The sequence below is a fragment of the Mya arenaria genome, chromosome 17 (assembly GCF_026914265.1).
Source record: "Mya arenaria isolate MELC-2E11 chromosome 17, ASM2691426v1".
Classification (NCBI taxonomy): domain Eukaryota; kingdom Metazoa; phylum Mollusca; class Bivalvia; order Myida; family Myidae; genus Mya; species Mya arenaria.
In genome coordinates, this window is record NC_069138.1 from 49,654,441 (window position 1) to 49,680,049 (window position 25,609).

Sequence of the window (25,609 nt, forward strand, 5' to 3'; positions counted from 1 at the left end):
AGAAACATAACGCTTCAAACCGAGTTTTAACTTAACACCACGCGATGCAGAATGAACACAATTTCAGAATATAATCGTCCGAGTCCTTCGTACAAATGTGTATTTAGGAATCGATTTTTATTTCGCGTTTATTACACTCTTAAAGGTTTTGTCTTAATTATGATTAATTATATAGTAAGTGTCAAAGAAAAATCATTTACCTTTGTTTAAGACAATTCCATTACACTTTTCAAACATGTGCAATGTAAATGTATAGAAATTTCTTTGAATATCATTGTTGTCATTTAATTTTGCTGACCAAGTGTATTTTAAAACCAACAAAATGCATTTCAAATTAACAAATCTAAAAGAAAAAGGAACAGCAAAATGAACTCAAATCAAGAAAATTTCAAAAGCCTACTCTTAGACTAGAAAGAAGGTCTATCAAGTACATGTACTGTCCCCTTTGGAAAGTAAAGTACATTCGATGTCGCCTAGATTAGCTCAAGAACATTCAATATCGCCTCGGGTGGGTCAAATACACCTAATGTATGGCGCGTAGGGTTAATTAAGTACATTCAATGTCTTCTAGGGTGGGTCAAGTACATTTTATGTCGCCTAGGGTAGGTCTTGTACATTCTTACTGCCTGGGGTGGGTCAAGTACATTCAATTTTGTCTAGAGTGGGTCAAGTTGATCCAATGTCATAGAGGGTGGGTCAAGTGCATCCATTCTCGTCTAGGGTGGGTCAAGTACATTCAATCCCGCCTAGGGTGTGTCTAGTACATCCGATGTCGCCTATAGTGGATCAAGTACATCTTATGTCGCCTTGGGCTGGTTAAGTACATCCAATGCCGCTTCGGATAAGTCAAATTCATTTTATGTCGCCTCGGGTGAGTCAAATACATTTAATGTCGCAGAGGGTGGGTCACGTACATTCAATGTGTTCTAGGGTGGGTCATGTACATACAATGACGCCTTAGTAGGGTCAAGTACATTCAATGTCGCTTAGGGTGGGTCAAGTACATTTTTTGTCGTCTAGGGTGAGTCAAGTACATTCAATGTCGCCTAACGTGGGTAAAGTACATTCAATGGCACCTACGGTGGGTTGAGTACATTCAATGTCGTCTAGGGTGGATCAATTACATTCAATGTCGTCTAGGGTATGTCAAGTGCATTCAATGTCACCTAGGATTAGTCTAGTACATCAAATGTCGCCTAGAGTGGGTCAAGTATATTAAATTTCACTTAGGATGGGTCAAGTACATTCAATGTCGCCTAGGATGGGTCAAGTACATTCAATGTCATCTAGGTGGGTCAAGTACATTCAATGTCGTCTAGGTGGGTCAAGTACATTCAATGTCGTCTAGGTGGGTCAAGTACATTTAATGTCGTCAAGGGTGGGTCAAGTACATCCAATGTCGCCTAGGGTGAATCTAGTGCATCTAATTTCACCTAGGGTGGATCAAATACATTCAATATCACCTACGGAATGTCAAGTACATTCAATGTCGCCTAGGTTGGTTAAGCACATCCAATGTCGCCTATGTAGCCGTAGGTCAAGTACATTCAATGTCGCCTAGGTTGGTCAAGTACATTCAATGTCGCCTAGGTGGGTCGAGTTCATCCAATGTCGCCTAGGTGGGTCAAGTACATGCAATGTCACCTAGGGTAGGTTAAGTACATCACATGTCGCCTAGGATGGGTCCAGTACATTCAATGTCACCTAGGGTAGGTTAAATATATCCAATGTCGACTAGGTTGGGTCAAATGCATTCAATGTCACCTTGGGCAGGTTAAGTATATCCAATGTCGCCTAGCGTGTGTCAAGAACATTCAATGTCACCTAGGGTAGGTAAAGCACATCCAATGTCGCGTAGGGTGGGTCCAGTATATTCAATGTCACCTAGGGTAGGTTAAGTACATCCAATGTGGCCTAGGGTGGGTCAATTACATTCAATGTCACCTAGGGTAGGTTAAGTACATCCAATGTCGCCTGGAGTGGTTTTAGTACATTGAATGTTACCTAGGGTAGGTTAAGTACATCCAATGTCGCCTAGGGTGGGTCAGTTACATCTAATGTCCTCTAGGACGGGTCAGGTGCATTCATTGTTACCTAGGTGGGTCAAGTACATGGTCAAGTCCATTCAATGTCACCTAGGTGGGTCGAGTACATCCATTGTCGCCTAGGTTGGTAAAGTACATTCAATGTCGCCTAGGTTGGTCATGTACATTCAATGTCACCTAGGGTAGGTTAAGTACATACAATGTCGCCTAGGATAGGTCCAGTATATTCAATGTCACCTATGGTAGGTTAAGTACATCCAATGTCGACTAGGGTAAGTAAAGTACATTCAATGTCACTTAGGTCAGGTTAAGTATATCCAATGTCGCCTAGGGTAGGTTAGGAACATTTAATGTCACTTAGGGAAGGTTAAGTATATCCAATGTCGCCTTGGGTGGGTCCAGTACATTCAATGTCTCCTAGGGTAGGTTAAGTACATCCAATGTGGCCTAGGGTTGGTCCAGTACATTCAATGTGACCTAGGGTAGGTTAAATACATCCAATGTCGCCTAGGGTGTTTTTAGTACATTGAATGTCACCTAGGGTAGGTTAAGTACATCCAACGTCGCCTAGGGTGGTTCAAGTACATCCAATGTCGTCTTAGACGGGTCAGGTGCATTCAATGTCACCTAGGGAGAGTCAAGTGCATGCTGGAATAAAATGATGATCGAGTATTGTCGAAAGTCGATTATTTGTGTCCGAGGTCGGCAATAATCGATTGCATCATTCAATAATCGATTATCGCTTATGTACGGCAAAGGGAAGTAACCGTTTTGTGTATGTACTGATTTTCTTTAAAACGGGAAACGGTACAGACATATACGGGGTTATACGACAATAGGAATCAGGGGAGCTAACTCTCGCAACATCCGTTTCAAAATGTCAGCTCCCATGGACGACCGTGTCTTTTTAAAGTAAAAAATCATCTTCATTGTTATATCAAATATAAAAAATATCAAGTAAAAATGATTATTTATTCAGCATTTCCCCATGTTATATCTTGCTAGAAAAATATTAAATTCATTTCAACATGATGTCATGATAATTGATAAGTATTTCATGTAAAAGATTGGAACATTTTTTAAATGCTACATATAAATACATTTTGTAATACATTTTTGTTCCAAATTATATAATATCTGTTTTAAAGTGATGAAAATGCTGATAATTATGTAAATAATTCATCAGTTTATGGTTGATATTTTTTAAAAATATAAAACTACCGACTGGTATATACTTGTAGTGTGGAAAAATCAAGTTTTTATTCTCAATTATTTTAGAATTAAGTTATCTCCTAAAAACATTTCACTAAATTATCAATTGTAACCTGTATCAATTTTGGAATGTATAACAAAACAGCATATAAAACATAACTGATTGTAATATGTTTATTCATTTAAAGACATGTATGTACAAACCAATATAGTTTTGGATATATTTGTAATATATTCACTTGTTCCGTTTCGATTATTTTCGATGATCGATTATGACTTTGGTCCGATTTTCAATTCCTAGTGCATGCAATGTCATCTAGGACGGATCACGTGCATTCAATGTCACATTGGTTAGGTCAATCACTTTCAATTATGCCTCTGTTGGGTGAAGTACATAAAGGCACATCTTCCTTTCAAATTGTCGCTTAGTAACCATTTACACTGACCAATTTCTTTTCATGATAGGAACACTGGAACAGAGGCATAAACAAATGACCATTTTGGAACATAACTATTGATAAGGAAGACTTTTTTTGTATTCGACTCGAGTGGTGTTATGCAGCTTAGGATTTTAAAAGGCGCTAGCAAAATGAATCTAAATTTGCAAAAAAAACCCACAAGAGTCGATTACGACATTCCGGATCAAATCGCAATACTAATAATCCTTTTATCATATGGATAACTGGTAAGATTACTTTAAATCCCTGGTTTTCATATTAAATATCATATTAATGAAGCATTATTTTAGTTAATGACGTCATTTAAACATTGCACAACGTTACTTGTTATGACGTGACGTAGGCTGAATGAAATACGGCCGTATTGCACTGGTTTGGACAACGGATTCCGTATTATTGCTTTTTAATTTCTTATGGGTATATAATGAAATAAATGTAATAAATCTAACCGAAACAAGTGACATTCATTCTTGTTAAATTATCGCAGTAAACAACTGCGGCACACAGAGACAACCGGATTATATTTGAACTTGTTTTTAGCTTTTTTTTACAGAAGAAAGTAATGTATGCGTTCCGGTACTTTCAGTTCAATGTTTAGTTCAGACAGTGATCCCTATAGCTAGGCTCAGCCTTCATTATTCAAATGCTGACTGTTTTTTGTTGATACGTGACATTTGAGTTAAAATAATAGTGCACATGATTGCGGAACATTCACGTCAAAACAGAATAATATTTGAATGACAAAAGCTTAATATGTTAATCATTTAAAATAAATGAATAAATTATAAAACGCTTATCATTAAGAATTAATATCAATGCTTTAAATGCTATAATTACTTGCCACAAAAAGATTCGTTACTGAAACGGGTAGTAAACTGTTTTTAGTCAATATTATGCATTTTCAACATTGTTTACACTCAATTTTGAAACGTGTTTAAGTTCGAAGTCATGCAGTAACATACTAGATAATTGTTTGTTTCAGTGTAAGATTGTTCTATATTTCACCTTGTGCGCACCAAATCTTATATTTCACGAGTGGTGCAGCCACAAGTAAAATATTTACATCTCAACTTATATTCCTTAAATGAACTGCCTTTAGGCAATTGCGTTTATCAATGAACGCAACATCTTCGGATATGTTCTGATCGCAATTCATCTCATAACAATATACATGATAACTATTCAACTTGTTATTGTTTGTATTGTGCCAGCAGGTCAAAAAATAAATCAACATTTAAGAAAGTGTTTATTTATTATATTTTAAATGAATTTTCCCATAAGTGTTTGAATTTTACGTTTAAAGGTGATTTCAAGTGGTTGATATTTTCCCGCGTTATTGTGGCGTCATTTGAAAAAATGTTTCCGGTTTCATTTGGGTCGTTCTATTTACTGAATGGGTAAGAAAGGATTAATGAATGGTTTTCGTAAATGAATTGAAATATTTTTTAACAATTCTTGAATACAATAAGGAACTATTGGTGTAAATATAAGAATTCAATTGCGGAGTTGATGTCATTGGGGATATGAACGCAATTGGGCTGGTCAAAGTACGCGTGGAGTCCTTCGCAATTCATTCCTTAAATATTCACTCTTGGTATTCACTAGGTGAAATTTATTGTGAGCTTTAACTAAAACTCCTTTTCCTTATTTTTATATGTATCAAATACTATAAAAGACATTTAATTGTAGTTTTTCAGAAAAGCACAGAAAATTGCAGCCGACATGCACATTCCTCTCAAATCTTCCAGTAACAACCAGAGCTTTTACCTAATTATATGCTTCTAGTTGAAGAAATTTGTTTTTCGAAGTTTTTCGAAATAATCTGAACAAATCTCAACACAGTGATCCGGTTCACTGATGAACACTCCAGACACTGGCAGACAGCGAGACAATAGTCAGGTATCATGAACAAAGTGGTCAGTCCTGACTTTGACTTTGTCTCAACCCTGAAAGATCATAGCTATTACAACATTGAATCATTCAAGTTGTATCAAAGTTTGATCTTACTTTGAAATCACAAAGATCGCATATATATATTATGAAAATATTTTTTTATGATTATATCGTATGAGAAAGTGGCATATGTCATTTATGAAGCGGCTTTAAGTCGGTAAGAAGTATATCGGGCCGACGATAAAAGGTGTTGCAAATTGAGGCGGCCCGAAGTCGGCCCGCCTTAGAATCCGATGTCGGGCCGAAATAGCTTGTATAATCAGTCTTATGTCGGCCCGATGTATGAGTATTAGCTCGGAAATACGGTATCAATTGTATTTGTCAGTTTAAATTTTCAGTATTTTTGGCATCAATCGTATACTTATAAAATATATAAGATAATGTATAATAAACTGCGATATAAGGCTTCAGAAAAAAATTATTTGTGGATTTTGGCCAATAACGAAAGGTGCTGCTACGAAAGTAAGTGGTTGCCAAACCATATTGTAGCTAGTGAATGTGATGTTAAATAGGAAAGCAGACCATTGCCAGTTGTTACTAAGACAGTATGTGATTTCTAACGAAAGTGATCGATGTTTAAGAGGTAAACTCTTCTTAAGAGAAGAGTTGTTTGCTAAGGAAACAAGATGTTGCTAAGGAAGTCATAGATTGCTTAGAATTGAATAGATGATGCTAACGAAACGTTTGGTGCTAAGGAAGTCTTTTTGTTCTTTTAGGACTTGTCAATTTTGGAAAGATGTTTTATGTGTAAAAACAAGTGATCCCAGGTCACGGTTAATCTTGACCCCAGGCACTGTCAATCTTGACCCCAAGGACATGAATTAATCAATCACGGAGGATGACTAAACAATGCTACATAACAAAATATTTTACCTCTAGGCCTTGTACTTTTGAAGAAAATCTGTGTTCCTAGCATAACTCAATGTACAACACGTGACCCCAGGGTGGGTCTTAAACACGTGACCCCAGGGTGGGTCTAATTTTGACCCAATGGCAGCATTTTAACAATTTTGGTAGATGAACACAAGACACTGCTTAAGCCCAAATACCTTACCTCTATGTCTTTTTTTAGGTTTGAAAACACTTTCCTTTAATAAATTATTGAAAAATGACCCTCTGAAAGTGGCCAAATTTAACCTCTTTGTCTTTTTTTAGGTTTGAAAACACTTTCCTTTAACAAATTATTGAAAAATGACCCTCTGAAAGTGGCCAAATTTAACCCCTTGGTAATCATTTAAACAATCTTGATAGAGAACTGCTAGACAATGCAGTGCTCCTTTTGTTTGTTATAGCAACCAGGGATCTCAGTGGAAACTATTTTGTACAAAAACCGAGAATTCATGTGTGATTTGACCAAGTTGAATAGTACCAAATGTCGTTTAAAGCAATTGCTGGCGGCAGATGCCGGACAACCCATCTACAATATTAACTCTCCTTGAATAATATGTAAGGATTGCGCCGGTTTAAAATTTGACCTGAAGAACTTTTCATCATATGAGAAATATTTTGAAATAGAATGGAACATGAATAAGCTGGTAAACAAACAAACGTTTCCCCCGTTTATATAAAGAAGTTTTGTGCCTGCTAAATCTTGAATATTTAGAACACTGGTTGAACTAAATATTGAACTGAAAGTATTGAACCGTATACAATACAATGCGTTTACTTTAAAGGTTCTCCTGTATTAGCCTGTTGTCAGTTGACGAAGTAATAGCGGACCGTACAGATTCAATATGGGTGACCGTCGCTTGCTAAGGTTAGATCTATTGTATTTATGTTTTTTTTGTTACTCTCTCTAATACTTTATTAAGTTTAAATACAGATTTTTGTACATTTTTTCCCTGTGACTGAAGAACGCGACGGTTTTAACTAGTGATAAAATGTTTAAAAGTATTTTAATATACGTCTTAAGAACAATTGGCACTGCATTTTATAGATTTATAAACACAACAACGAGATTAGAATTATATGCAATGATGCAATGATGATATCGCAATATATCACAAATCTGGGTGTGGAAGTTGGTTTTATATTTTTTCGGGAGTAATTGAATGTTTACTTATACTTGTACTTAAGTTATAACATACTAAGCTTAAAATGTATCGCAAAAACAAACACGAAATAGCATGATAGTGTAACTTATTTAAGCCAAATACAAGGGAGGGCAAATAATATTATCCTGTCAGGAGATCATAAAATTGCATGAAACACGAATCTGCCCCTGTGTTCAGTCTAGGGTAAGGGGATGCTCACGTTAGCAAACTGTTTGTTGTGTATTCAAGTTGTATCGCAGCGCATTCACCGCAATCGGGGGACAAAATTGCAAACGTTATCCGAAACAACTAAAGTTTATAGCCTTAACTAACTTACTAGTATCTATTGTGTCAGCTTTTAAGTACATTAAATGCCTATTGCCCATATACAGTACATTGCTGTCTTTTATTATTGTGTAACTTTAGTTTCGTTTTCGATTATGTACCAAAAAGGCACTATACATATGAATACAACGTCTTATGGCAGACACCATATATTTGTAAATATGTACGTCTGTATGTGTTCAATGTGTCACTGAAAAAAAAGGAAATAAACAATATCAACGAATATTTTCGTACTTGAAATTGATATTTACAGTCCTCCGAAGTTTTCTTTTTTGTATACAAATATTCATAAGATTTGTTCAAATTCAAATAGCTTTACAATAATTAAGAATATATCGTTTCTTAATTTCATTTTAATAGTTAAACATGCTTGACGTAGTGATTTTAACATGGATAACTATTTTCGGTGGTTCGGATCCCGGAGGGGGAACTTGTTTTACAACATAATGATCAAATTTTGACTAGAAATTGTTTAAAAGCATTGTCACAGTGATAAGCGCACACACATTTGTTTGCGAACTCGTACCTAAGTTCATTTGCCGTTGTTAATATTTGTGAAAATTGTCTGATGTCACAATATAGCGTACAAGTGGGTTTTATCCGAGTATCTCGGTTTTTAACCCAACACAAGACCACACTATCTCGCCCGGTTAACCACACAACAAAAGACCATACTATCTCGCCCGGTTTACCACACAACACAAGACTACACTATCACGCCCGGTTTACAACCCAACACAAGACCACACTATCTCGCCCGGTTTACAACCCAACACAAGACTACACTATCTCGCCCGGTTTCCAACCCAACACAAGACCATACTATCTCGCCCGGTTTACAACCCAACACAAGACTACACTATCTCGCCCGGTTTACCACACAACACAAGACTACACTACACTATCACGCCCGGTTTACACAAGACCACACTATCTCGCCCGGTTTACAACCCAACACAAGACTACACTATCTCGCCCGGTTTCCAACCCAACACAAGACCATACTATCGAGCTCGGTTTACCACACAACACAAGACCACACTATCGAGCCCGGTTTACCACACAACACAAGACCACATTATCTCGCCCGGTTTACCACACAATACAAGACTACACTATCACGCCCGGTTTACCACACAACACAAGACCCCACTATCTCGCCCGGTTACCAATACAACACAAGACCACACTATCACCCCCGGTTTACCACACAACACAAAACCACACTATCATGCCCGGTTTACCACACAACACAAGACCCCACTATCTCGCCCGGTTTACCACACAACACAAGACTACACTATCACGCCCGGTTTACCACACAACACAAGACCCCACTATCTCGCCCGGTTACCAATACAACACAAGACTTCACTATCACGCCCGGTTTACCACACAACACAAGACCACACTATCTCGCCCGGTTTACAACCCAACACAAGACTACACTATCTCGCCCGGTTTCCAACCCAACACAAGACCATACTATCGAGCTCGGTTTACCACACAACACAAGACCACACTATCGAGCCCGGTTTACCACACAACACAAGACCACACTATCTCGCCCGGTTTACCACACAATACAAGACTACACTATCACGCCCGGTTAACCACACAACACAAGACCCCACTATCTCGCCCGGTTACCAATACAACACAAGACCACACTATCACCCCCGGTTTACCACACAACACAAGACCACACTATCATGCCCGGTTTACCACACAACACAAGACTACACTATCTCGCCCGGTTTACAACCCAACACAAGACCACACTATCTCGCCCGGTTTACCACACAACACAAGACCACACTATCATGCCCGGTTTACAACCCAACACAAGACCACACTATCTCGCCCGGATTACAACCCAACACAAGACCACACTATCATGCCCGGTTTACAACCCAACACAAGACTACACTATCATGCCCGGTTTACCACACAGCACAAGACCACACTATCTCACCCGGTTTCCCACACAACACAAGACTACACTATCACGCCCGGTTTACAACCCAACACAAGACTACACTATCATGCCCGGTTTACCACACAACACAAGACCACACTATCATGCCCGGTTTACCACACAACACAAGACTACACTATCTCGCCCGGTTTACCACACAACACAAGACCACACTATCTCGCCCGGTTTACCACACAACACAAGACTTCACTATCATGCCCGGTTTACCACACAACACAAGACCACACTATCGAGCCCGGTTTACCACACAACACAAGACCACACTATCGAGCCCGGTTTACCACACAACACAAGACTACACTATCGAGCCCGGTTTACCACACAACACAGGACCACACTATCTCGCCCGGTTTACCACACAACACAAGACCATACAATCACGCCCGGTTTACAACTCAACGCAAAACCACCCTATCTCGCCCGGTTTACCACACAACAAAGACCATACTATCTCACCCGGTTTACCACACAACACAAGACTACATTATCACGCCCGGTTAACCATATAACACAAGACCACACTATCTCGCCCGGATTACCACACAACACAAGACTACACTATCACGCCCGGTTTACCACACAACACAAGACCACACTATCATGCCCGGTTTACCACACAACACAAGACTACACTATCACGCCCGGTTTACCACACAACACAAGACTACACTATCACGCCCGGTTTACCACACAACACAAGACTACATTATCACGCCCGGTTTACCTCACAACACAAGACTACACTATCTCGCCCGGTTTACCACACAACACAAGACCATACTTTCACGCCCGGTTTACCACACAACACATGACCACACTATATCGCCCGGTTTACCACACAACACAAGACCACACTATCTCGCCCGGTTTACCACACAACACAAGACTACACTATCACGCCCGGTTTACCACACAACACAAGACTACACTATCTCGCCCGGTTTACCACACAACACAAGACCACACTATCGAGCCCGGTTTACCACACAACACAAGACTACACTATCACGCCCGGTTTACCACACAACACAAGACCACACTATCGAGCCCGGTTTACCACACAACACAAGACTACACTATCACGCCCGGTTTACCACACAACACAAAACCACCCTATCGCTCCCCATTTCCCACACAACACAAGACCAGCATACACCCTATACTGTAATTACTTATCTCACTAGATTTTATTAGAAGTTGTCAAAAGAATATGTCTAAGCTAAACACCATTATTAATCAGTCGATTGAATCAGAGTGTGAACAGCATGAACAGGAAACCAATTCAGAATTAAATAAATGTAAAGAATATTAAAATTAGAACGTTAAACAAATAGCACCTTACTCGCTGAAGATTTATCAACTTAAGTATTTATAAGATTAACGCAGCTGTATGACAATTGATTACTTAAATCAGCTTAATCTAATATTGTACAACCATTTTTCCGCATTTCATGCTAGAGTTGGCAGACTGCTGTCTCAAATGGGCAAAAAAAATCAAAGTTTAGAAAATCACTTTCAAAATAACAATAATAATTATGTACGTGAAGTTTGCGGCCTAGTTAACAAACTACATGCCACTAGGCCGCTAACTTCACGTCGCTAGGCAGCTAGGCCACAGACAATACGCCACGAGGCCACACACTTCACGCCGCTAGGTCGCTTACTTCACGTCGCCAGGCCGCTAGGCCGCTAACTTCACGGCACTATGTCGCTAGGCCGCTTACTTCACGTCGCTAGGCCTTTAGGTCGCTTACTTCACGTCACTTGGTCGCTAGTCCGCTAACTTCACGTAGCTAGGCCGCTAGGCCAATTACTTCATGTTGCTAGGCCGCTTACTTTACGTCGTTCGACCGCTAGGCCGCTAACTTCACGTCGCTAGGCCGCTAGGCCGCTAACTTCAAGTACATATAATAATACACTGTTAGAACCAATGCTTAGTGGTCTTAGTTGTAGTCTCTTGTTTATAAGGCTTGCATGTTCATGGTCCGAGTATCATTTAAGCTTCCCTTCTTTGAAATATTTCTTTTTATGTTGTTTTTTTTTGTATTCACTAGATCTATGTATTGCAAAACTGTAAAAGTATTGAACACATCGTTTAAAAATAAAGGATTCAAATCATTAGCACGTAAAACCAGTACTGATGCAACGATTGTGACCATCAGGCTACGTTTGTAGGGACACTTCTGGAACGTTATTTGGCAATGGCATAGTTTAATTTTATTTCAACAAGTCGATTATTAATTGAAAAATATTCGTATGGGACTTCATACCGTTTGGAGATTAATTAGGTTTTGGGAAGTTCGCAAATCGCACCCTAGCGTATATACATACGCTCGAAAAATATTATTAAATCCTTATTTATATATTTATTTTGTTTCATGTATTTAAAATTTGAGAAATAAAAAAATTCAGGTACAATAATGGCGATAAATCAGTTATCGTCTTTCAACTTTCGTGAAAACCCACTTCGCCTCCAAAACATTCAACTTGTTGCTTTGTCGTTAAATCGGCACATAAAGGTTACCTCCTTAAATTATTCAATTATTTACGCAAGACTTTGGTTTTCATTACTGCCTACATTATATAAATATAAGCCTTAGGCCTTTTTGATGACAAAGCGCTATCGCCGGTTTCACAGTTTGTTTGGCAATATTTTGCACAATTCCCATGGGTCAAAATCAAGTGTACTTTCAAGGACATTAAAGGTCGGACGAAAGGACTATACATTAATATGTTAACTCCAACCGGTCATGCTTCACGGAAAATACGCAATTAAATTTAAACATTGACATTTGCATGGTCTGATAATATGAAAACTTGCCGAAAGACAGAATAAGTACCCTTTTAAAACACTTAAGAATGTGGTGTTTTGATAGAAAATGCAGCGACATGATCAGATGATAAAGTATCATTTAAATTGACATTGCAGACAATTAAATTATCTGATTTATTTTTATATATTTTCAAAAACGTTCCTGTGGTATATATATATTTAACAGTGAAATAAAGTTAATATTTGCCAAATAACTGAATTAAAGCTATTTCACAACGCCTTAACCAAATTTGAATAGGAGTAGAAATATTGATATAAAGCCTTCAAACTTTACTTAGGCGTTTGTGTACTCAAACAAAGAAGCGTAGATGAATTTTAAACTCGTTTAACAGCTTGCACTCAATTTGGTATGTGTAATTGTTAATATTTTCGAAAACAGAAATAGCTTGCTGGTTGCATTGTGCTTTTTAAATAATTTCGATTAACTTTCTGACTTCTAGTTAATCATGTCGACAAAATGGAGAACTTTGCCCCAAAGCGATCTACAAAACATAAACACAAACAGGGATTAACCTTTGAATACAAATAACTCTTGCTCCTATATTTACAAATTCTTTCAGAAGTTTATATTTTCATAAAACCTCATGTTCTGTTCTGTTCATAAAATCTTACGCAATCTTCTGCCACTGTGGTTTAGTGGCTACGGTCTCACATGCGAACTGTGAAGGCGCTGGTTTGATTCTCGTATACGTAGCATTTTTATTATTTTTGTTTTCTCTTTTTCTTTGTAATGAATATATTAATGAAATTGATATCATGTTACAAACTTACTTTGAGATATTTTCACCAAAGAATCAATATATTAGATATTTCATTACATCAAATTAACAAATAACAGCTTGTGTGCCTTTAAGAATGTCTTTGTATGATTTTCGTGTTGCCGCATTTTATCCTTTAATCTTAATTAAATCATTCGTACTCCCCCTGGCAAGTTTTATTACCATCTACTCTAACGTCTGAACAGAGATAATTACCTCATTGTTATACGTGTTTAAATAAAAGAAGACATTACTTAATATGTGCTAATATTATATAATGCATTGAAAACAAAATCCTTTAGATTAAAAATAAATGTTCTGTTCTGTTACCCATTACTTAGCAGTCCAATGCTAATAAATGTCATTTGATACAGAACAGAACAGAACAGAACAGAATTTTATTCGACGTTTACCAATAAGGTACATAGTCGTAGAATATAAATGCATTTATATAACGTGAATTCAACAAGTCACATAATACAGATTCGATACAGGCAATGTCTATATGTAGTTATGAATAATTGTCATACGTGAAAAAAATAATAAAAATAATATGCAAATGATAAAACATGAGGATGAGCTGATATAAACTAATCACTATATGTAATGGAAGTTCTATGTTTAAGAGCTTCTTTTATATATTTGGATAATTTAAATACAGTATTTTTGTTGTCTGACTTAAGCAGTTCTATAGATTTGTACATGGTTGGTCTGACATAAAAATATTTTTTAATGTGTTTCCTTCTGATGGCATTATAACAAGGACATATTAATATGAAATGAAATTCATCTTCTAGATCATTTGAAATAACAAAAAGTACAATAACGTTCATTCTTAGGAATGTTGTTATTTGCATATCTACCGGTGTGGATTATTAATGAATGAACAGACACTTAATCTAGTAATATAAAATCGTAAGTCATGCGGTAAAATGTTCAAGTATTGTTCAAAGTACATGTAGGAAACCATATATCTCCCAAACATAGGTGAAGATTTTATAATTTTTTATCATGTTTTACATAGACGCCGCGATTACACTATTTTGAAAAACATAGATGAAGCACTGAGCTAAATGTTTAAGTAAGATGTCAATTTGCTCATTATTATACTAGATGGGCAAGGCATTGAACACCAAAATGTATTAATAAAATGAAGGTTCATCAGTTGCCATTTTCAGAAAATAAATTTTGTAGTCGCTCCGTTGTCTCCATGAGCTCTAAAACAAACATGTCACAAATCTTGTTCAAGATTGATAAATAGTGATTTTATGTCGGAAATGACGTCATTGTTGTTTTCACAAAACCATGAGAAACATTTTTTAACATGTTTAAGATGTTTATAGTGTTACAAACGTTAAATTCATCAATACCTGAATCAAATGTTGTAATTCATCAAACATTTTACACTCCACTATATCATTCCAGTAAACCACAAGCTAAGATAGCATGGAAAAAGGGAAACATATACAGAGGATAATTGTGCTTAAAACTGAAACAGACACTCCTATTTTTATTCACTCTTATTATACATCGAATTTGATAAATATTTATTTTAATATGAAAATCGCGACTTATTGAAGCCAAGTAATGCTAAAGAGGAAAACATGCAATCGTTTGTATCTATAAAATAGTGTGAGCGATTCAGTTAAAATGATTGAAACAAGTATGTTATATGACTTTAAACTCACTATTCCAACGTTACGTTTATCAAGACAATTTACCAGTTTTTAATAAACCACTGAATAGCATGCAATACATAGTAATCTTGATAGTTTATTTCAAAGGTATAATGCTCAAAACAAGGAAGTGTTACTGTCCACTAATACTCATTACTTCTACATTGCAGGTGGTTACCTGCGGTTTGCATGGTGCTCTCCTCTGCGCATGCCTACCCTAGTTTTCAAACAAAACTCCCGAATGGTGACAGTGTACCTCATCCGTGCGACTCTTCTCGAATGTGGGAAGGGGTCGGACACGAGAACCAGGCGGGAGGAGGGGTTAGAAACCCCTTTGGAAGGGACTTTGATGCAAACGGGAAGGTAAATATCAATATGTATTATACGTAAAAAGTAGTCTGAGCTAGGATTATATACACAATCACAATGAAACCTCTGATGTAAATGTTTATATTGAAAAGTCAAAATAACATTTTTAGCCGGACCAGTGGATTTTTCTGAGTACTCCAATCTATCCCACGACAAAAAAAACCCCACAATATTGTGTAATATAACATAATGCGTTACTACTGAACCATGTACATGTTCCAACATTAGAGCATTTGATATCTTATATCCCTGAAAGTTCTTTCTTTGTTCATATTCGTATAGGTTTGGGACTCTACAATCTGCAGAATGGATTCAGATGGAGATGGACGGACGAACGGAGAAGAGCTGGGAGATCCTGACTGTATATGGAGCCAAGGACAGGCCCCAGCAGTCACTTCCGGTCTTTCACACCCAGGTAAAACCTTAGGGACGGTACCCCATAATAACAAGTGATACGTTTCTACGGTATAATTTGTTTTGTTTTTTATTTGAGATCAATATTTTGGAATAACATTACATCACATCACAGCGATATCCACAAATCAATATCGTCCTATTTTAAATTTAGTGTAATTATCAAAATTTTTCAATCATTTTTTAATAACACGAAGACGACGTATTTGACTATTAAAATCATGAAACAATTTAAGAACAATTTTATGTCTGTTTCAGCTCTTGGTTTTTAAATGTGTGTTCCTACATTAATTGTTAAAATTACAAACTTATATGCTTCTTGTTTCTTGAGGCTCGACCTGTACGCTAAGTTGTTATTATCTTCAGGTGTATGTGAGCCATTGGGCAGTAGCACGTGTGCAGGGAGAAACTCGTTTGTAGACTGTGGAAATACCGGAGAGTTTGACTGCCCTCCCATACACACAGAAGGTAGAGTTTAGTTGTTGTTTTCACCAGGGGTGTGTGAGCCTATAGAGGTAGCACATGTGCGGGGAAGAACTAGTTTGTATATTGCGAAAATAACGGAGAGTTTGATCGCCCTCTCATACACACAGAAGGTAGAGTTTAGTTGTATTTTCCACCTGTGGTATGTGAGCCTAAAGAGGTAGCAAGTGTGCAGGGATTCTATGTAGTCGTTTGTAGTCTATGGATAGAGTGGATAGTTTGACTGCCCTCCAATCTAAACAGAAGGTCAAGTTATTTTGTAGGAACAGTTTTATGCAACTGTTTAATAGACCCAGATGCGGATCAACATGCATTTGTTACTTCTACGGATATTATATTTTGAAATCATATGAACAATCAACCAATTTATAAAACCTCTCACTTATGTAGAATATGCCAATTTCAACTATAACTCCACCCCAACTGTCCTGTTTGTTATTGTCACTTGTTTGTCCATGTGATTCTCATGTTTATGTAAATGAGTGTATGAGGTTATGAAAGTGGTCAAACGGGTATATTTGTATTTAACTTACAGTTTCATTGGCTCTCCTATTTTTATCTCACCGCCCTTACTAATTTCCTTCATTTTGGCTATCACTTGTTTTCTAGAAGTCGGACTGCGATGTCCGCTTCTCTTTTAAAGTCATTTCTATATTGTTACAAAACTTTATATATTCATATTTAATAGTGTACTGTTTCACAGTCTGGTGAGTGTATTTCTTTATTACATTCATATTAGTATTTATTTGTATTTAATCCGAAAAGCTGTAATTAGAGATAACCTGCTTAATTGTATTTACTGAATTTCATGAAGGGCGTGGCACTTGCTTTTATCTTGTATGTTTTGTATTGTGTCTTACAAATGTTTATTGGTTCTGTCATAATGTTATTATATTTATAAGTTTTTCTATATGACCATTGAGAAATAAATATATCGAATCCTGAGAAGTGTTGCCAACTTAAATTTGTTTTTAAGGAATGACTTGCGGGATTGGTGTCATTATCGGGGCAATTTGGCATGTTATCGTGTGTGGACCCAACGCGTTCTTTAACCAGTCCAATTGCGTTTATATCCCAGATAATGACATCAGTTACGCAATTCATTACTTATATTTACACTAATAGTTCATTAATTTATTCAAAAAATGTAAAAAATACTTCAATTCAACATGTTGATTTAAGTTCTTCGGGGCCTGCTGACACAAAACAAACAATTACAAGATTTTCTTTTTTTATTTACATTCATATTGTTATTCGATGACTCACGATCCGAACATACCGGAAGATGTTGCGTTCATCGGATGATAATCGCAAAAGCCGAAATGAAGTTCATTAGGTATAGAAGTTAAGGTGTAAAAAGTTGAAAAAGAGGTATGCAACTGCAATATAGATTAAGTCTTTAAAATGCATCGACATGCTACGAATTGCAAAACAAAAACAATTATTATTTAGACACCGTCAAAATGGACATACGCTACCCAGAAACGCCAGTCCCTGCCCAGGAAACCACATACATGTGTATGGCCTTTGAGCTTCCATCGGATAAGCCCTACCATCTGATCGCCTCTAACCCAATCATCGACAACAGGGAGGTCATGCACCACATCATCGTCTACGGATGTTCTGGAATGGGTAATTATTGTTACTCCCAAATGTTTTCCATACAGGACCATAACATTCTGACGTGCTTATTCATTGGCATTGATTTCTTATTTCTTACATGTATACAGAAATAAATAATCATCACTTTTATAAACATTTTTTGCAATCTATGCAAGTGAAATTAGAAGAAAAGTGTATTTGGCTGCAGTTAATACTTTGGTAAAACCCATGCTTCCGAACTGAAAAAATATCCTTATTTTGAGTGCAGAATAATTGTAACTAAATCAGTCGTCTGTGGCAATTCAATCAAACATTACGAGGTCTGTTTAAGAGTGACTGCGGTTTGTTTGTCAATGTTAAATAACATCTTTGTTGGCTATCGCCTATACATATTGATCCAGGAGGGGTCAGCATATGATCGATGGAAAATCAAACAGTGCATTTCAAAATTATCTTAATATTGAATTACTTTTCGCAAATACTAGTTTTATATTATGTTAACCTTGTTGCGAACGAAAACTAAATACGTGACATAATATGAAATGATGTATCTAGCTTTGGTAGAACTTGTATCATGTGTCCATGAATAGATATCACGTGACTCATATTAAAAGATTATTAATTATCTTTGATTTGTTTTCGTGCCCTAACCTCCATTTACCTTTAATAATCAAAATGATATTAAACTATCTAAGCAATAAAATAAACCATTCTTTTAAAAAAGAAGTATTGTACAGCTGATTTCAAGTTATAATGGGAGAGTTCTATTCTGATTGTCAGGGGAGATCACTGCGTAGGAAATTATAAAACTCCTTCTTGCCTCTCTTTGTAACGTTTTAAATGCTACGGAGTTGCTAACTCACTAACTTGTTATTCTCTCTTTTCAGTCCCTTTCACTAGACTTATAGTGACAATGAGATAAGTTACTCATTGATAGGACACTTAATCGGATTACGTTCACCTTCGATGAATACATTCTATATTTAGCAAAATCAAAGTCAAGGACTAGTAAATTTTACCAGTTGCATATTTGTATCTGGATGGCTCGGCGCGATGTCAGTTCCCTTTGTATCCATAGCAATTATCGGGGAAAGCGTTAGTATCAGGTTATAATGCAGGCACTCAATTCGCGATTACGTACCGTAGAAGCTTCAAACCTCAAACAGCATAAAAATCGTTTGCACAGAACGTTATTAAATGAATTGCTGAAAATCTTGATCATTTTTCTTTCATTACTTTAAGGTAAAGGAGCATGTCGGGGCAGAAGTCTTTAAAACTAGGTCAATTATTTACAAACCTAAAGTTTGAAAAAACATGAGAAGTGTATTGCTAACATATGTGTTACAGACACAGCACCAAGAGAGCTCAACAAACCATGGAACTGTCAGGGGGAAATGCAATCGTGTCGGGAGATGATAAGTTTATGGGCAGCAGGTAGCCCTGGGATATGTTTCAATGAAAACATGGGATTCCAGGTTGCTGGAGAAAAGGGACTGAAGTATGCTGTGATGGAGGTATGGTGTTTTACTGCCAACGTATTGTATTATCCGCGAGAAAACAATCTCTAGGGTCTAGCTAGAATCTGATCATATCATTCATATCCGTAAGTGTACACATTACATGTAATCAAGTACAGCAGTGCCAATTGAGAAATACATCACAACGTCGTAACAAGGGGACTACGGAACAGAGTGCATAGATCTACCATTGCTATAAATTAAATCGAAACTGATATTTTATTGTCATTATAACTGTTATGTATTTTTAATTGTATACAGATACCTTCCCCCAACAAGCAAGTAGCCAGACGTTTGAAATCATAATTAACATTGTTTATTCTCCATGTCTCATTTCATTTAATTGATGGTGACTTATTATAACGCAAAATAATATATTAAGCAGTCGAATCAACCAATATATGTTATAATACAGTGGAAAATACTTGCCATGCCAAACAGTCACATACGTGGCCTAGTTCTTGGATGAAGGCCGCATAGAACAAGACAAACACAACGTCATAAAAACAATTAGCAGCACAAATACACATTCAATTTATCTATAAAGTGGAATTTGAAAGTGGTAGCATCATTCCGATTGAAATTGTTAATTTATAGGCCGTGTACTACTTGCAAATTTTTTAACAGTATTCTGTTTTCAAGAATCACTAGGATGTATCCAAATATCCCGAAGGACAAGTGTTGTGCATTTTTCTTCTGAAATATGTAACCTCACACTTGTTCCATCATTTATAAATAATTACTAAATTAAAATAAATCAGGTGGGCCACGACGAACATATCACATTCCAATAATCCTCATCAGAGCACTCATCAACTTGAAAAGAATGGGGGGGGATAACTCAAAACATAACATATAAACTGATTAATTAATTTAATATCGTACATAACTACATGATATAAAGAACCCTTAAAATGATTATTGTTTTGTGTTTTGTGGCTACTACGTGCATGCAGGCGATTGTAGCATTTATATGAAAACAAAAACTGTCTCAATACCAGATAAGAAATATATCTCAAACTCACTAGAACCAAATCTACACCATTGAACGTACAGTTATCTACAATAAGATTTGAATGAAACAACTCCCATCAAATTGATACATATATTCCCATTTCAGTTTCATTGGAACAACCCCTCCCTCGTCGACAGTTATACAGATAGTTCTGGCTACGAACTATACCTCACTCCAAATCTCCGCCCTTACAATGCTGGTGTGTTAACGATTGGTCAGAGTGACATCGCCATTCCGCCGGGTAAAATGGGACACGTGGAAGAGGGCACCTGTCCTGGCAATTGTACCAATCAGATCATGACGGGAGATGTACAGGTCACATTGGCTCTTAACCACATGCATACGATGGGTAAGTATACCATTTGTTTGTCCAATTTTCTGTTAAGAGCTATCGTATTTGGTATATAAATTTCTTCCAATGTATAACGAAACTTCTTTTGAACATTTAAAAAGCTGATTTTTGAATTCGGTCGTCGAGTACTCAAAGTAGTATAAACCTCATTACCTTTATATTGAAACTGGCTCATTTTAAGCGTTAATGTAAAAGTATTAAACAAATATAGCACGATTGATAAGTCGTTGGTCAAGTGTGAGGTTAAGCGTTCACTGTTAATAGTTGTTCATTGAAACAGCTTTGTTTAAATGCTCTTAAAGCTTGTTTGGTTTGTAATCAAACATAATTTGAAAAACTTGACGTCTATAATAAGGTTTGTTTTACTCCAGGAAAGGCCCAAATCACGGAGCTGAATCGAAATGGACGGCGTATACAGTACCTAGCAAAAGATGACCACTATGACTACAACAGTCCTGTGTTTTATGAGTGAGTTCAATGCGTACAGGTTTATTTAAAAATACGTTGTTTTTAATACGAATCTTAGCCTAGCGTTCCCGATGGAATATTAAACTTTGAAGATGAAAACAGTCTTCGTTCTTTTTCAAAATATTCTGATATTTATCATAAACGATATTCGTATATTTGGATTACATATCTAGACAATCGTTGATACGGCGAGATTGCTCTCACATCAATAGTTGCCCTGGACCTCACCCCAAAAGAACAGAAGTACTGTTTTTTTCTCCCGAAAAACCTACCTATTTAAATGCGATTTATTTATACTATGGTATATGTGATAAATGACATAAGTATATATAATCTGCCAAGATATCCAGTAAGAATCACAACATAAACACAAATCTTATAACAAAGTTTTCTTTATCATTTTCCTCATAAATGATGACGTCACACCCGGTTATTCGACGTCATAGTTTGCTTTATCTTGTGACGTCATTTTATATTAAATGCAGAAAGAGACGAACGTTTTAAAGTTTTAAGTCTTCCTCTGATGATTTCAATAGAAAATGAATTACTTTATTCTAATAAATCTTAATCATAAAAACAAAATTAGAATGGAACTTGCAAATATTACCAATGGTTGTTTCAAGTTACAATGTTTACAAACATATGGAGTAAGATTGTTATATTAAACTTGAAACAAGGCTATATAGCATGTGTGCGAACGCAGTACCAATATATCCTATTTTTACAGATATGAGGATCCTATAACCGTTCGACCAGGAGACGAACTCCACACAACATGTGTATGGCAATCGCTTGACAAAACAAAAACAGTCAACTATGGCGAAGGGACGCAAGAAGAAATGTGTTTTGCTTTCCTTATCTACTACCCTAAGGAAAACTTTCGGTCAGAATGTGAGTAGTGTATGTTGCAAGACAGTTTACAATTAGCTCAATAGGTCCATACTTACGCTATGGTGCGTTTGTAGTCTTTTGCTTCATATTCATGTCAACAATATCAGAAGTATCTTTTTGACTGCTGAGCTTGTCCTTGCTATTGACAGTTCATATTTTTGTTAGGAATTTAGATGAAACTAATTCTCTTTTCATATTCGTCACTTCTATGCACGAAGCCAAAGGTGTCCGTTTGTAATTTGATTTTTATCCAAGCTGCCGTAAACAATGTCAAAGTAGATATTTGGGTTACACGATTTTCTTTAGTACATTGTTGCTATTTATTATCAATTATTATGTTCTCTTGTTTTCTATGCACGGGGTTAATGTTTACATTGCAAATTGATAACGGTCTACAAAAATGTGGCTTTAGGCTAACGGATATTATGAATTCTCTCTTGACAAAAGGGTTAACATGAATGGTTTGATGTTTAAAACATTTCGAATATGAGCATAATTCTACATCCAGTGTATATTAGTCGGGCGCATAATAACATGCTGGTGCTCGTTTTCATAGCCTTTCAGAATGTCGCCAGTAATCAAAATTTGGATTCGAATGTGACTAATACCAGCTTCCAACTGTATTCCATGTTAACAGAAATTAATTAGAAAGATGTAGCTTCCTGTATTTATTTCAGCGTGTGTATCAATGAAGGGACTTGATCATTGTGAAATGTGGATGAACGGAAATGTCAGGAGAGGGTGTGATTTTGATAAAATTTCCAACCCAGTGTAAGTAATTAATTGAACCAACATATGTTAGGATAGCATGCCGTCCCTCGTATACACATACATATTAATACTATTTTTAAGTTTTCTATCAGTATGGAAAAAATATGTAAATAGTTTGTCAAAAAGGAAATAATGCATGATTTCCTGACCATCTTCTAAAGCTTCTTAAAGATGTGCGAGGGCTGGAAATCTATGTTATGGAAGTTTTAAGCAGAATACTAACTTAACAAGTAAAAATAGAAAAAAAAACAGTAACGATACAAAAATGTGGTTGATTAAGGTACGACCCAACTCGCAAATCACAAAGTATAAGTCATCCTAAATCCGAAAGCATTTTCTAGAATTAAATGTTATGCAGTATCGTACGATGAGCTTCACCTTCCTACTGTAAACGCAATCCGACATTGTTATTTTTAAATTGCAAAGCTTATGCTGCGCTAGTTAACTTTACACGTTTTGCACAGAGTGTGATATTTTCATCTTTCTTAGCATACGACATTGAATTCTTTTAATATTTTCAACTTTCTTAGCGTATCAAATCAATTGGTTCAAAATACAAATACAAAGACCTTTACAACACATAAAAACGTTGTTCATTTTAGCTTAAACATCTTAGACGAATAACCAGTGCTGAATTATTTAAAATTTAATAGATTAACTTTTTAATTTTATAATGAAAGTGAGAACATACTTGGACACCAAATACCAATCTTGGTGCGGATTCTTAAAAGAAACGAAATCAGAAGCTCCCGTCTTTCATTTTCAAACAGAATGTCAATGTTTAAATATTCAAACGTAGTCATGGATGTCAAAATGTTGAAATACGCTAATCATTCGTACATGATAACCTAATACAAGGTATTATCCTTTTAATTACAGAGACCCCGACACTGTGGCCATGTACGAAGCAGTCTCAGAAAAATGCACACCATTTGTTTGCCGGGAGGAATGTCTTGATTACGTTAGAAGCCTTAAGCAACAACCCTGCTTCATCGGTGACGTAGGAGACTTGTTGAGAACTTGGTACCTAAGGGATGAATCCACAAGAAACGAAGTCATATCCTTCTTTGCTGCTATTGATTCGTGCGATATGGAGTTGTGGGAGGAAAGATACCGACCAAATGGAAACATTGATGGGTCCATATCTTCTGCCGAGAACCGCCTGGCCTCGACGCATTTTATATTCGCAGTTGCTGCCCTTTCATTGTTATTTTGATGATGTTTTGTGTATATTTTATCCCGAGTAAGCTTACTGATTATGTAATTCTAATAACGCAACAGTACATAAATATCACCACGATTACACGTTATTACACAAAATTTGGCAATGAATGTAGATGAAAAAAAATAAGGACGTTGATTGGTTATGCTACGTATCATTGTAAACACATTAAATATTGCAATATTATTTGGTAGCGTATATTCGTCCTGAATTTTAGAAACATAATTCAGGCGTCAAAAGAAAATTATTATTTTTTACTTTGTTAAATATATGTACATGTATGCTTTCCATACAGCAAGAGGATAGTAAAATATAGTATGATTTTTATTTGAACTCCTTATTCCAAACACTACCTTTCGTTTGCCTCCGTAAATGTAAATAAGTGTTGTAGCAATAAAAACTATTCAATTATATCACAGTTAAGAGTCGTATGAGATGACGTATATTATTCCGTTTTGACTGGTTGCTCAAATCTAAAAAATTTCAATCTATTTTAATTCAAGAGACAGATATATGTGCATTTGAAGTAGTCTTGGTTTAGCTTTTTAGCTTCAGGAATTCAGTTTCTGAACTATTATATTTGGGGTATTTAGAAACTTATTTCCTACATAAACATATAACAAAGTGTGCTTTTAGTTGATTGTAAAATCAAGTCAAATCAATCTATTTGTTTTGTGTAAAATTGGACTCCCATTAGTAGATTTGTTTGAACACATGTACTGTACCTTTTTCATTATTGACTTTATATTCTGTTTTCAGTGCAATTCCTACGTTCTGCAAAAAAATGCAATTTTATTTAAAAAAAATCGTGTTTTGCTTTGGATATAAGAATGTTTTACTTTACATGCCTGCTATGTATTTCATAAAGTAGTTGTATCTTTAGTACGAGTTTATACGGTATGTTATTAAGAGTCAACAACTCCAGCTGTGATTCAATCATTTCTGTTTCTTTCAATAAACGTTCTCCTTTAGCTTTCAGTATTAATTTCACATGAAGCATATGTTTTTTTAATAATATGATGGAAACTACATGCACACGTCCAGTATTCAAATTTTAAACAACGAATACTTTTAACGACATAATGCTAAGGCCTGCAAGAAACTGAAAAAATGATACACGCCACAAAAATAGTAATACGGTTGTATAGGTTCGTTTCTTATGGACCTTTAAAACAATTTCCACACGTGTGTTT

At 36.2% G+C, this 25,609-nt stretch overlaps 1 protein-coding gene across 1 annotated transcript; it reads left to right on the plus strand.

The window, feature by feature from the left end:
• The first annotated feature begins 7,334 nt into the window (after nucleotides 1-7,334).
• On the plus strand, nucleotides 7,335-25,381 carry LOC128224400 (DBH-like monooxygenase protein 1 homolog). Its single transcript, XM_052934225.1, has 11 exons — nucleotides 7,335-7,424; nucleotides 15,483-15,675; nucleotides 15,964-16,096; nucleotides 16,462-16,563; nucleotides 18,031-18,210; nucleotides 19,528-19,694; nucleotides 20,818-21,061; nucleotides 21,436-21,532; nucleotides 22,260-22,423; nucleotides 23,101-23,194; nucleotides 24,074-25,381. Exons 1-11 carry the CDS (start codon nucleotides 7,402-7,404, stop codon nucleotides 24,408-24,410), a joined length of 1,734 nt encoding a protein of 577 aa, XP_052790185.1. The 5' UTR covers nucleotides 7,335-7,401; the 3' UTR covers nucleotides 24,411-25,381.
• Nucleotides 25,382-25,609: the final 228 nt, after the last annotated feature.